This window comes from Motacilla alba, chromosome Z (assembly GCF_015832195.1).
Source record: "Motacilla alba alba isolate MOTALB_02 chromosome Z, Motacilla_alba_V1.0_pri, whole genome shotgun sequence".
Classification (NCBI taxonomy): domain Eukaryota; kingdom Metazoa; phylum Chordata; class Aves; order Passeriformes; family Motacillidae; genus Motacilla; species Motacilla alba.
In genome coordinates, this window is record NC_052046.1 from 67,476,437 (window position 1) to 67,489,277 (window position 12,841).

At 37.9% G+C, this 12,841-nt stretch overlaps 1 protein-coding gene across 1 annotated transcript in view; it reads left to right on the top strand.

Moving 5' to 3' along the window:
• The window catches only part of WDR36 (WD repeat domain 36), a 33,191-nt gene extending 28,824 nt beyond the window's left edge, over window positions 1-4,367 (top strand). The window contains exon 23 of the mRNA XM_038124843.1: window positions 20-4,367. Coding sequence (XP_037980771.1) covers window positions 20-169 — 150 coding nt within the window. The 3' untranslated portion in view covers window positions 170-4,367. The remainder of the gene's footprint in view (window positions 1-19) is intronic.
• Window positions 4,368-12,841: the final 8,474 nt, after the last annotated feature.

The following is a 12,841-nucleotide window of genomic DNA, read 5'->3' on the forward strand; positions in this document are numbered from 1 at the left end:
TGCTTGTTTTCATTTTCAGTTACATCTTAAGATTCTCTCATCGGAGCCAAAACTCTTGGAAGAATTATCCAAATTGTCAATGCAACTTGAGGAAACTTGGATTCACTTGCGGGCTCTCTTCAATCAGAGTCTGTGTGTTTTAACATACATGAAAAGTGCTTTGCTGTAAAAATACTTCAGGGTTTTGTCAGCGTAAGATTTCCCTCAGGAATAGTACAATTATTACCAAAAATACTGGATTCCAAAAATCATACCGGGTCTTGGAATTGTAGAATCATTAAGATTGGAAAAGACCTCCAAGACCATCAAGTCCAACGTTCTGCTGGATACCACCCTGTCCACTAAGCCATATCACTAAGCACCAGACTACTCATATTTTTGAATACTTCCAGGGATGGTGATTCCACCATCATGTTCCAGTGCTTCTTCTGGTGCTGTATTTTATACATCTACATATGGCAGAGTATTTTAGAACATGGATAACTGCCTATTTTTGTTCACTTCAGTTGGAGAAAAAATTACTACATGCAGCTACAGTATTTGATGTGTTGGTCTGTGCTGTCAGTGGACAGACATTTGGATTCAAGTCCCTGAACAGCCTGGCCTTGTGGAAGGTGCCCTTGCCCATTCACAGGGGTTTAAAGTAGACGATCTCTAAAGCTCCTTCCAACCCAAGCCATTCAATGATTCTCTGATTCTATGGCTATATAAAACGTAGTTCACAATGACGAAAAGCCTTGCAGGAAGAAAAAAGAAGTGGGAATGTAACTTCCATGCAGGAGGCCAAAAACTATATTGTTCTTAATAAAGTCATTGTTGATGCAAAAATAAAAAGTCTGAATTGTTAACACTTTATAAACAATAGTTTAAAGCAAATCTAATTAATCTAAAAATTGTGTTCCTCTGCAATTAGAGCACTTTCCTTATGACAGTTGTAAAAATCAGTTGTCTTCTCGCTTTTGCAGACATTTATTTCTGAAGGCAAAGATTTCCAGCTGTACTAACAATGATTGAACTTCCAAAAAACCCTAAAAACCCAAACACCAAACTAAACAAACAAAACCAGATTTTTGTGAGGCCCAGTTCCATATAAAAATTCTGTCTTAAGGAAAAGGAGGAAAGATTACTAGAAAAAAGCTTTGTTTTGTGGAATTTTTAATTATATCAGATGGGTTTTTTTACAAATTGATATTTAGGTTTCAAACTGTAACATTTGGGCATTGTTTGGGACTTCATGAGTGAAATTATCTTGAACTTTGCTGCTTGAGAGTACTTCCTTCCAGCAGAAGAATCTCCTGAACAAGGCCTTTGCTACATTTCACATGCTCAAACTATGTGCACAGACCAACAGAGCAACTGATACAAATATATGCAATTTCAATGAGTAAACTTGCAATGTGATTCATTGCATTTGATGGAAGACTGAAGCAATAATGTGGGTCAGTTGTAGTGTATAGCTGGGTTTTTTTTAATGCCATCACATTAAACCCCTTTTAGTCATGTGTACTGGAGCAAATTATCTGCAACCGTAGAATCGTACAACAATAGAAGGGCTTGGGTTGAAGGGGACCTTAAAGATCATCCACTTCCAACCCCCTGCCATGAGCAGGAGGAACACCTTTCACTAGACCAGGTTGCTCAGGGCTCCCTGCAGCCTGACTGGGCACTTCCAGGGATGGGGCATCCACAGCTTCTCTTGGTCATGGTGTCTCACCATTGTCACAGGGAAAAGTTTCTTGTTCATGTCCAATCTGAAGCTACTGTCCTTGAGTCTAAAGCCATCATGTACATATGAGGTTTCTTATGAAGTTTGCAACTGAGATTTAAGAAAATCCTTTGTGCCACAGAATTATTAGTTTCTGATGATATGGTTCTTGGCAACCCATTGCTGTCAATTTATTGGATTGATCTGAAGTTGTCCAAAATACCTTAAATGCCAGTGTAATATATAATGAACCTCTCAGCTTGCAGGTGTTAACTGTAACTCCTTTAGAAGATCTTAGAGAATAATTTTCTGAATAAAGACAAAGTGTTCAAAGGTTAATAAGGCAGTATTTGCGGACCTGCCACTCTAGAAGGAAGAGTGGATAAAGAACTTTCATGTCAGATCAGAGGAAGGGTCAAGCCCACTATTCTGTCTCCAGCTGGAGGAAGGAAGATTTGTAGTATAGCAGCCTGGTTATGTATAAAGTGTTTGTTTCTCAAGCATATTACAGCACCTTTCAGCAGACAGCAATTAGATACTCTCTGACCCAGCTGTAGCCTGACAGTTGTATTTACTGTTCTGTGACAGACCTTTTGTTCTCTGTGAGTTCATCTAATCTCTTTTAGAACCCATTTGTCCTTCATAACATCCTGTAGTAATGGGGCTTACAATTTAATTAACGAGAATAATGTATTTCTGTTTATATACTCCAGACCTGCTATCTTCTAAGGTTGTATGCCTCTCCTTGAATGGGAGAAATATCAGTTGTTCTCCAGTCTTTATGCTTCACAGACTTTGCCTCAGAGCGGTGGTGAAAGGGTTTCTACTCATGAAGGATGTACTTTATTTTGCTGAGTGCACATGTCTGCTTTTTCACTGACATCCAAGAACCCTTTCTGGGCACAGATGTTTAAATCTGTATGTACAAGATTTGTCTACAAAACCTGTAAGGATGTAGAGTAGGGTTGGTTTTTTTTTTTTGCCTTCTATTTTCATGATCTGCCTTTTGTCAAAAGAAAAAACACTGCCAAACAGGCTATATTCTTAAAACAGAAACATCAGGGTAGTTTTTGTGAGCAATGTATGTATAACACAGTTGATATTATGTTTCCAGTCCTCTATGACCTCATTAAATGTGCTTAATGCAGTTTCTTATATCATACACATACGTGTTTGAAGTCCACCTGGAGCACTTCAATAACTTCCTTCAGAATATATAGTATTTAGATGTGAGTGATATCTCTACTTCTTTATTCTTGTCTTTTTCTCAATATTCCTACTCATCACTGCTATTTCAGGGATGTTTTACTATTATTAGAGCTGTAGAGTCTTCCACCAGTAGCTCTGATTGCTTCATGTTCTTGGTCTTTTATTTTGTCCTTTTTACCCCACATCAAAATGATGAACAACTTGCTGTTAATAAAAAACTTCTTTAGAAATAAAAAATAATTTCTTCCTGTTAGTGGATGAAAGTAGATATTTCACCTGCTATTTCCTGTATTATTCCTTCACCTGAGACATCAAAGGACAATATTTTGTGATACTAGTAAAAAATTGTTGATTACAAGTGGTAACACGCGTGAACAGTGAATTTGATTATTTGGGCTTTGTTGCCCATAAGAACTCACATTAGCATGATGGTTTTGTAGTGGCATATGCAATGGGATGTGGAGAAATGCTAGATGAATCAAGGGATATTCATGTTAACTCTAGGTTTTCTTCCAAGCAGGGCAGCTACTGGGGATTTTACCATTCTTATGCAATGCCAAGCCCATCTTAAGCTAGCTCTGGGCAGCAACTTGCTGTTAAAATTCTCTGTGTTACTGTGTGTGACACAGCACTCCTTCCAGCTTCCTCTCAAGCCTGTTCCCACCTCTGTTCCTGTGCTTCCTTTTCACCATGATTTTCTCAGCCCTTTTGGTTCCTGAGTGCAGCTGCTGCTCTTAGCAACTCCTGCACATAGCAGGCCTGTCAAGTCAGGTTCTCTGTACTTCCACTATTTTCTCAGACTGTTATTTTTTCCAGACACATTTGGGTTTTTTTGAGACTGGTAGTTGGACCTTGCTACCTGAATTTGCTACTGGGTGGATTCAGATGCTGCACAGTGAACGGTGCTCTTCTCTGAACTGTAAGAAGCCTTCAGTTTTAGTAGTCTTTGCTTTCTTTTTTCATTCAAGTAAAAATAGAGGTATTATGAGGCATACAAACATGAAGAGACAGTAGAAGGATACCAGTGTTTACATTGGCTACATTGTTCAGTATCCAACCTATACCTCTGACTTGAAGCACTCCAACATTTTGTACATTTCAAATTTAACTCTTCTTCTAGAAAAATGTAAGAAAGATCTCATCTGTGCAAGTTGTCATACTGCAAGTGTTGTAGTCCTAGAGTAAGGACCCTGGAAGATACTCATTTGCATTCTGTGAATTAGAAGAGGCAGGGTGTTTGTTGGCATATTTGAACTCTGTTAATGTGCTCTGTTTAAACTCCTGTGAAGGAGTTTAGCATTGTTCAAGGATCACTATTATATAAGTACTTTGTTGTCTGTTGTTTCCTGAGTATTGTACATCAATCTTCTCAGTACATCACCATTTGTATCTTAAGAACTATTTGTTTTATGAAAAATTATCTTTTAATAAAAGTAATATGCCTTTTTAGAGATGAGGAATCCAATCAGTGTCTTATTTGATGCCAGTGCAAGGACTGGCATCCTTTACTTTTTGATGTGTTTGCAGTAAGTGTTAGAGGAGACCAAGATGCTGTCATTCCTGGGCTTTTCTTTTTGTGAAGCAGTGGTGAATTGAGGAAAGCAAAATGAAAGATAAGATAACCAAGATTTTTCTACCCTGGCTGTTATGTCTTCTGCTCTATGATTCTGTGTTCCCCAGAAGGATTAAATGAGCTCTCTGATGCTTGTTGCACATCACAGAGCTTTGGTGTTTAGTAGCAGTCTCTGAAAAATTACTTTCCTCCGCTAATGTGTGCACTGTTGGTTTGTGAAACAGCTTATGTGGAAAAGTAGAATTACATACTACTTCCCTGACTATCCAGTTTTAAAAGATGTGCTGGCTCTATGACTGTTAGATTATGAGTGTTTTAAGGGTCCTCACCCTGAAGGATCAGATCACCTTCGTGTTTTGCAGTTACCTGAAATAGCCCGTAGAATAAGGTAGAATAAAATATTTGCAGAACCCTCACTCAGTTGCTATTTTTTGTAGAGACTGGAAATAAAAAGAAAACTCAGCTACTTAAGTCCAGAGGGTTCCTTCACCCTTTTTTGTTTGCCTGTAGACAAGCTGATGGTTGCCTTACAGCTACATAGCTGAAGATCTATCACTTACTGTTTCTGAAGTTGCCCAATATTGGTCTCAGAATGAGACATGAATTTCACAACTCATCCATTAGCACTCCAAACACTTCTTGAGGGTTATTCAGATTCACATGCCTCGAAAGGATTTTTTTAAGTATAGCTTGCTGAAAAACATAGCCATGACATTCTTTTCTTACAGCCAGTGATGTTCCTGCTGCTCTGGAACTGTTCCATCTGGCATGGCTGGAACTGAAAAGTCATCAGCCTGTTGTAATGCAACATGTCCCTTCCTGTCCTGTGGAGGAAAGGTTAAAGCCCAGGTAAATATGTTTTCAGAGTGTGTCAGGTTACATATTTTGTTGAACATCAGGTTTGTTCACACAGGGTTGTGCAGCTGGTTGTTCTTCATATTTGTGATTAACCTTTGTGTTTGCCCATTGGTTTGGGTTGATGAAAGGGTGAGGAATGACTGCCCAGTTCTCTTTGAAGAATTACATTTCAACAGCATCAAGACAAATGTAAGCTATTTCAGCAGTGCTTACATCAGTGCTTAATTGAGATGGTTTATTCATGGTGCTAGAGTAAACAGCACCATCTGTACAGAAATCCCTGCAGCTCCCTTTGTGTTGGTGGGTGAGGATGACAACCCACTGGTGCATATGGAAAGGGCAGAAATACTTGTTACTTTTTATTTTTTCCTTCAGTCTCCACAGGCAAAGCCTGCTTCCGTTTTCAGTGTGTATCAGCATCCTCTCTAAGAGAGTTGCCAGCAATTGAGTTTGAAACTTTAGAGCTCTGAAGTCACCTGATAAACAAGGGACTGCACAGGACTTGTGCACACATGCTGTCCAATGGGAGAGCACTGGCATTGAGGAGGTCCCTGACAACTGGGTTGAGGCTGTTGTGCCCATTTTTAACAGAGGTGAAGTGGAGGACAGGGGGAACTGTTGGTTCATCAAACTTCCCTCATCCTCCAAAAGAATCATGGAGCACGTGCTGCATATGCCTTTGGAATCCATCTCTAGTGCACAAAGGGAAAGATTAAGAGAGTCACGAGGGCAATTCATGCTTGCCCAAGGTGTTCTCCTTCTAGGATGAAATGGCTGGTTGGGTGCACAAAGGAAGAGCCATGAATTTAATGATCAAATTTAGTGCAATTACAGCAGTCTGTGATTACATTATCATAGTCTATTATGAAACACTGTAAATTGCTACTCTGAAAGTCAACAGGCATGCTTTCAGTTAATATTTTGCAAATTATGATGCTTGTTCATGGCAGTCTATGCACCATGTAACTTTTATACTGTGAGCTGACTTAAGCGTCATATTGGTTCTGCAGCACCGAGGTGTGAATTACTTTTGCAGTTATCCGTTATAATCAGCATTACAGAAATTAATTTAGTCGTATTCTAATTATGCCTAATGCATGATTATTTTGTTTAATATCCCATAGCACAGAAGCTCAATAAATTAGATGCAGAATGTTGAATAATGCCAATGGTATTCAAGAGATTTGCACTGAGGCATAGAAGAATTAGACTGCTAAATGAGTTGAAAGTATTTGAAGTGAATGGCTGATAAAAAATTATTCTAGACTTGGTGTGTGCCATAACACTCTTGGCTGTTTTATAAGTTCTAGCCTTTTATCCATGGAAGTTTCAATTTTATGCATCACCACTGTATCATGTCTCCTGCTGCAGCTATAGTTCTTTCTTCTTTTTACAATAGCTTCTTCAGCCTATTTCATAACCATTTGATAACACCATTTGTGTTTGAGCAAAGACTCTTCCTGGGGTACAAGACACTTAGTCTGGGAATGGTGAGACGTCCAAGAAACACTGTTAAAAGAGACTGCAAAACCACACAGCCAGCTGAGAAAGAGATGCAAAGTGCAGTTTTCTTAGTGTGAAGGTGGTACCTAGAAATGTATTTCTGGAACAAGACTGCTGCTTAGGCTTGGAGACGGCAAATTTACAAGAAACAGACTGTGATGTATCCTCAGGAGCTGAGTGCTTCTCAGTCAGGAAAATGCATGAACTGATTTAAAGAATTTGTGCAATCAGAAGTAGGAAAGGTTGTCTGTCCTCAGAAAGAGAATGGGCCCTGGTACAATGGTACTTGACCCAGGAGAGAATGTCCTCTCCAGAGATGCTGTCCCCATTGCAGCATCTCTCTCAAAAATTAATGAAAAATTGCCTGAATATCACAGGAGTTACAACAACAACGACAATAAAAAAAAAAAAAAAAAAAAAAAAAAAAAAAAACCAGATTGGAGGAGAAAAACAGAGCATCATTTACACAAGAGGACTTGCAGATGAAGTAATACCGGTGTTCCTGCAGGGAAGCAAGGGTCTGATTGCTGAAAGCCCATAATAAGCAAAGACAAACATTCACATTTCTCCTCTTCCCTGCTTAGCTGTGGAGCACTGAGGCTGTGTTATAGAAGTTCTCTTTGCCCTAACAGTGAATTGACTTCAAGATCTTACCTTTATGCCTCAGATTAGTCCTAAGGCCCTTCTGCTTAGACAGGGTCACAGGGTCCAAAAATGCCCCAACTGGCTAATGTTAAACATTGAGGACATCGCATGCAAGTTGTAATCCTGGCCTTCTTTGCAGGACCAAACAGAATGATATCCTCATAAGCAGAAGGCCCAAACCTGGAATTCTGCCTTTTTGAAAACTGACTTGGTTTTCTATATAAATTGGGATTCAAGTCTGTCTATTGTGATTGACAGTGTTGAGATCTTAAAGAGTAAGAGAAAGAAATGAAGTGGAAAAATACAAAGATATTGCCAAAGTACTAACTTGATAAAACTATGTGAAAAAATGTACAGATTTTTTCTCAAAAGAATCCAGTTAGTGAGCTATACTGAATGTTTTTAGGGGTTGTCAAGACCAGAACAGATTTGTCTTTCTAAACAGAAAGTTAAGGTACAAATTATTTTTTCATGAAAATATCAGTTTCTGTGTGCTTGGGCAATTTTTAGACCTAATTTATAACCATTTAATAATCTACTTTGTAAAGAAAGAAAGTACTGAAATTGTCAAAATTAAAGGAAAAAAATTTGTGAAATATTAGGAGAGAAATAATGATGTAAATTTTAATCCTAAAGGATAATGATACTGAAAACATTATGTGCTAATGAAGGCTTATCATGTTAGATTCTCTGCTTCATGCTCATGAGAATGTTTTTTAACTGAGCCTAGTACTTGGTGTTTAAAGAATAACTCTTGATTATATCATACATATGTAAATGACCTATTTTGACATAAGTGAGGAGGTGCTGTTCCTCATTGAATGTCTTTTCCTTTCGTGCTCTGAGGAAAGGCTTTGAAAATATGGTACTTTTTTTTCAAGTAGAACCATAGCACAGCTTAGATACTTATTCCTCAGCTTATTTATCATTTTGATATGTTGGAGAAGGAAATCCTGGAGCCACAGATCACTACAGACAATACCTTTAGTCTTGACATAACCCACCCTTATGACCCCAACTCCACTTAAGTCTCTGGACTAAGAAAGACAGATGGAGCTCTGGGATTAGCAGGAGTTGGCCCTGTGAGTTGTTACTCAACTTCAACATGGACCATGAGCTCCTTGATAAGCCTGGACAGCCGAAATAGAGACATAATGTACTGACTGAGGCATCAGATGAAGCTGTTTCAATAATAAGATGAATTTAAACCCATTTTAATTATTCTATCAAGTGCTGTGGGCTTGTGCCCAGGAGTGGAGTGTCAGTGTTAAGCTGAAAGCTGAGGCTGGAGAAGGAACCAAACCCAAACCATGATAGTAGAATATTCTTGCCATCTCAGTGTGTTCCATCAGTAAAATATGGTTACAGCAGCCTCTCTGAAGTTCAGGTTTATATGCTGCTCCAGATTTGTTTGTTACTCTGATTAAAATACTTTTTTAAATACTAGTTGCAGTTCTAAAAGAGATGCTGTGGTCTAGGTAACTATTAAGCTGTTATAGCTGTCTGCTTTTAATAACTCTCAGTCCTAAGTGAATGGCAAATTAAAATGACAGATTCCTGTTGATTAGAGATATCTACAGTGAATCTCTAGTCAGTGACAAGAAACAGGCTTCTATGCTACAAGACAGCCTGCTGTAATAACAGGAAAACTATTTTATATAATAGGCCATAAATTAATTTTCTACTGTCTTTCCACAATAAAATAGTGTGTTGTTTTGAAAAGACATTGGGGTAAAAGCTTTAAACAAAACTTGTAAAACTTACAAAGGCAAGATTGCTAAATAAGTTCTTAAATTTTACTTAATCATGATTGAGAACTACATTCAGAAAAGCTAAGTAACTGTTTGTATGTGCATTGGAGAACATTAAATAATTCACTGTCTTTAAATAGAAAAGGAGAACTGGCAGTTTCAAATTATGTTCTAGCCTCTGTTGTTCTGTTGTAATTAGTCTACATTACCACAGACTTCACCTCCCACAAATACTAACCTCACTAGATATTAGAAACGCTTATCTGGAAAAGCAACAGACAAATGAAAATAATATAAAATTATTTTAAGTCAAAATAAAAAGTTTCATGATTAAGAGAATTATGTAATTTTCATCCTTTTCCAATCAGTCAAAAGACACTCATAAGATTTCCTCTTAGCTATAACTATAATCCCCCCAAAACCAGAAAAGCAGTTTACTTGCATTAATTGATTAAGTTTCCAGCTATATTTGTCACTCCTCTCTCAGTTTATATGAAATTGTTCTTGTAGTATTCACCCCACTGCTTCCATATATCATCTACAGAAGTTTGAAGAGCTGAATCAAATACTGCAGACACATCTGGTCAATTCAGCATTTTCTTGTCTGTATTCCACAGCTCTAAACAAGATTCTCTCTTTGCACTGTTTAGTTATGCTTTTCTCCTTTGACTAAAAGGGAGGGTGTCTTACCAAAATGACAGGATTGTTACTCAGATTGTACAAAGATAAAGGAAAAATCTTATTTGCTCTATTAATATTTGTAATTTCCACTCTAGCATTCAAACTGTAACAATTATCCTTTGTTACAGACTGCTTCTATTCCTATTAGAGACTGACTTGAAAGGCAGGCACTTCTTTTTCCATTGTTATTTTGTTAGCAACCAATTTCTGAGGAGCTAATTCTCAGTCTAAGCAGTGCCCACTCATTTTTTGATGTTGGTAATAATTTTCACTTCCTCGATGGGAGGTTCAAAGACTAAAAGTGCTTGACTTGGACAAATTTAACTTGCTAGCAAGCCATGAATAGGTAAGTGTTGTTAGAACCATGGGACTTGTAGGAAAATGGACCATCTAGCATATGGCCATGTAGAAGTATCTGTATATTGTCATTTAGGAGTGTTACCCAGGGATTCAGTTCCCAGCTATGATTTCCAGGCCTAAAAAGCTTGGTGCTAGCTCGTTATCTCTTACTTTTCTCATCACGCAGTCTTGATATACCTGTTGTTGCTAAATGTCCTTTCACAAGTCAGCAGAATGACCAGAAATAGTACAGAGGATTTCCAACTCTTACCTCCAACTCTTGTCCTACCACTCAGTATTAGTCCTGTCTTGAGAAAACTGAAATGTAAGAAGAAGAGTAATGAAAGTCATTATTTCTGCATTCATGGTAAGCAGGATTAGAGATAAAACTATCTTTTAGTTTCCATGGTGTGACCAACTGTATTTTTGTGTAGATAGCTGCTCAAGCATTTTACCCAGGTATTGCTAATGGCTCAACCTATCTTCTCCATCTTCAGCAAAATCCTTCAGTGTTCATCTGCATTAGCTCCAAGCAGGACTTCTAGATTTACAGGGAAAATAGAGTGAATTATTACCATTACACAGAGTAAGTTATCCACACAATCAAATGCTTAAACATTACTCTAACTCAACCCAAAACAATTTCTTCCTAGCAAAATAAAAGAACACTAAATGGTCAAGTCTGGCTTGTAATAAGACTGGATCATGTAATAGTGTTCATATTCATAAATTAAGAGATAGAAATCACTTGGTTTTATTCTATCCAGAAATCCAATAAGAAATTGTTCTGTGAACTGAAAATATTTCACTCATGTGAGTCATTGTGTTGTCATGTGAGTACTGAGAAATCTAATTATAATCTTACTGAAAACTTTATCTTGCTCCTTTCTCTCTACAAAGGTGGGTACCTGGATAGTCGAAGTGACAGTGAAGAATGTGTTGTTGACCTTAGGCCATCTCATTCTTTCTACACTTGAACACTGCCAGAGATGGTGACGCCACAGACTCTCTGGGCAACTTACTTCAATGCCTGACCACTCTGCCAGTGAAAATTTTTTTCTGATATCAAGTCTGAACTTCCCCATGTGCAACTTACGGCCATTTCCTCCAAGAAAATCTCTGCTGTGTGTGTACTGCTGAAGGCTGGTGCATTTGACTCACAGTAAGGCATTTGCACCATTTATTAGCTAATTATTGAATTGTTTGTGTATGTATCTTGTAGCCCAAAAGTTCAGAACCCATGTGGTGACTTGCTGTGGCCTAAAAGTTGCAAAGGGACTGAGGTTTGACATGGGGTTTGGATGCCCCATGTATATGTATATGTGGAATTGAAGTTAAACTCAGGTGAAATGTTAGACATTTCTAATACTGCCTTACACTACTGGATCCACAGATAATGAATGTCCTGAAAACCAAGTACACCAAAAAGCCAGGCAGATGACAATGATCTACCTTCCTGCCTTTTTGTTGCTCTGTCCTGTACATCTGCAACCCTTCATTATATGAACATCAGGGCTATGATTCATGGGCTCTAAAGCAAACCAGGATACCACAGCACAGGAAGGGAAGTCACTCTCTTACAACTCTATAAAAATACCTGAAAGGGGGTTGTGGGAGTTGGTCTCCTCTGCTAGAAGTCCCTATATAGCAGGAGATTTTCTTGAAGGAATTTTTCCTGTGTTGTGATGAACTGAAAGGTTATTTAGAAAAATAACCTATAGGAAAAATCCCTTCAGTAAGATCATATTTTTATCTGACCTGCTGTTTTAAGTTTTGCTTTATGCTGAGGTAAAAAATGTGAAACTCTTTGAACGACAAATGCAGCCCTGTTAGATCTGACTGAAGTGGCCAAAAAAGACAAGGAAAAGTGAAACACAGCAAGAACATCTACTTTCTCTGAAATACTTTCTCAAGCTTTACCAAGTTGAAGTTAATGGACTATTGGAGGCAAATGTGGCTTCTAGATGTTTTGGGATTCAAACAATGGATTTGCCATTCCAATTAATTAATCTGCCTGGCTTCTTGGAATCCATCTACATTTTTGGCATCTGCAGTATCCCACGGCGAGTAGTTTCAGAACTTCGAGCTGCTTCCTCTTGCTTATTTGAGGCAGGCTTCTTATTAACTCTACTTTATTTCCCTTATTTCAGTCACTGAAAAATAGCACTACACAATTAATCCTTATCCAACCTGGGTTCCTTCCTCCCTTGCCCCCTCCTTTTCATTTTCTAGTTCTTCAGTATGGGTAAAATTAAAACACAAGCAGTTGAAAATATGACCTCGTATAGAGAAGGAGAAATTTCAACCTATTCAGAGTAGATATTGGTATGTATAAACACTGGACAGTGTAGGTACTCTTTTTCATGAAATTAAAAATATTTACAATTACTTTATGTTTTGAATGCTTTCATGAAGACCCATTTCTTGAGTTGTGTGCAGCTTGAGATAACTGCAAACATCAGAGAGTAAGTTCCTGTCTGCATCATCCTCTTAGTTAGCAAGCTAACTATTAAACTGGGAAGAAAACACAGGCAAACTCCTGGAACCCTATTCTAGTTTTTAAGAATATCTTAAAAA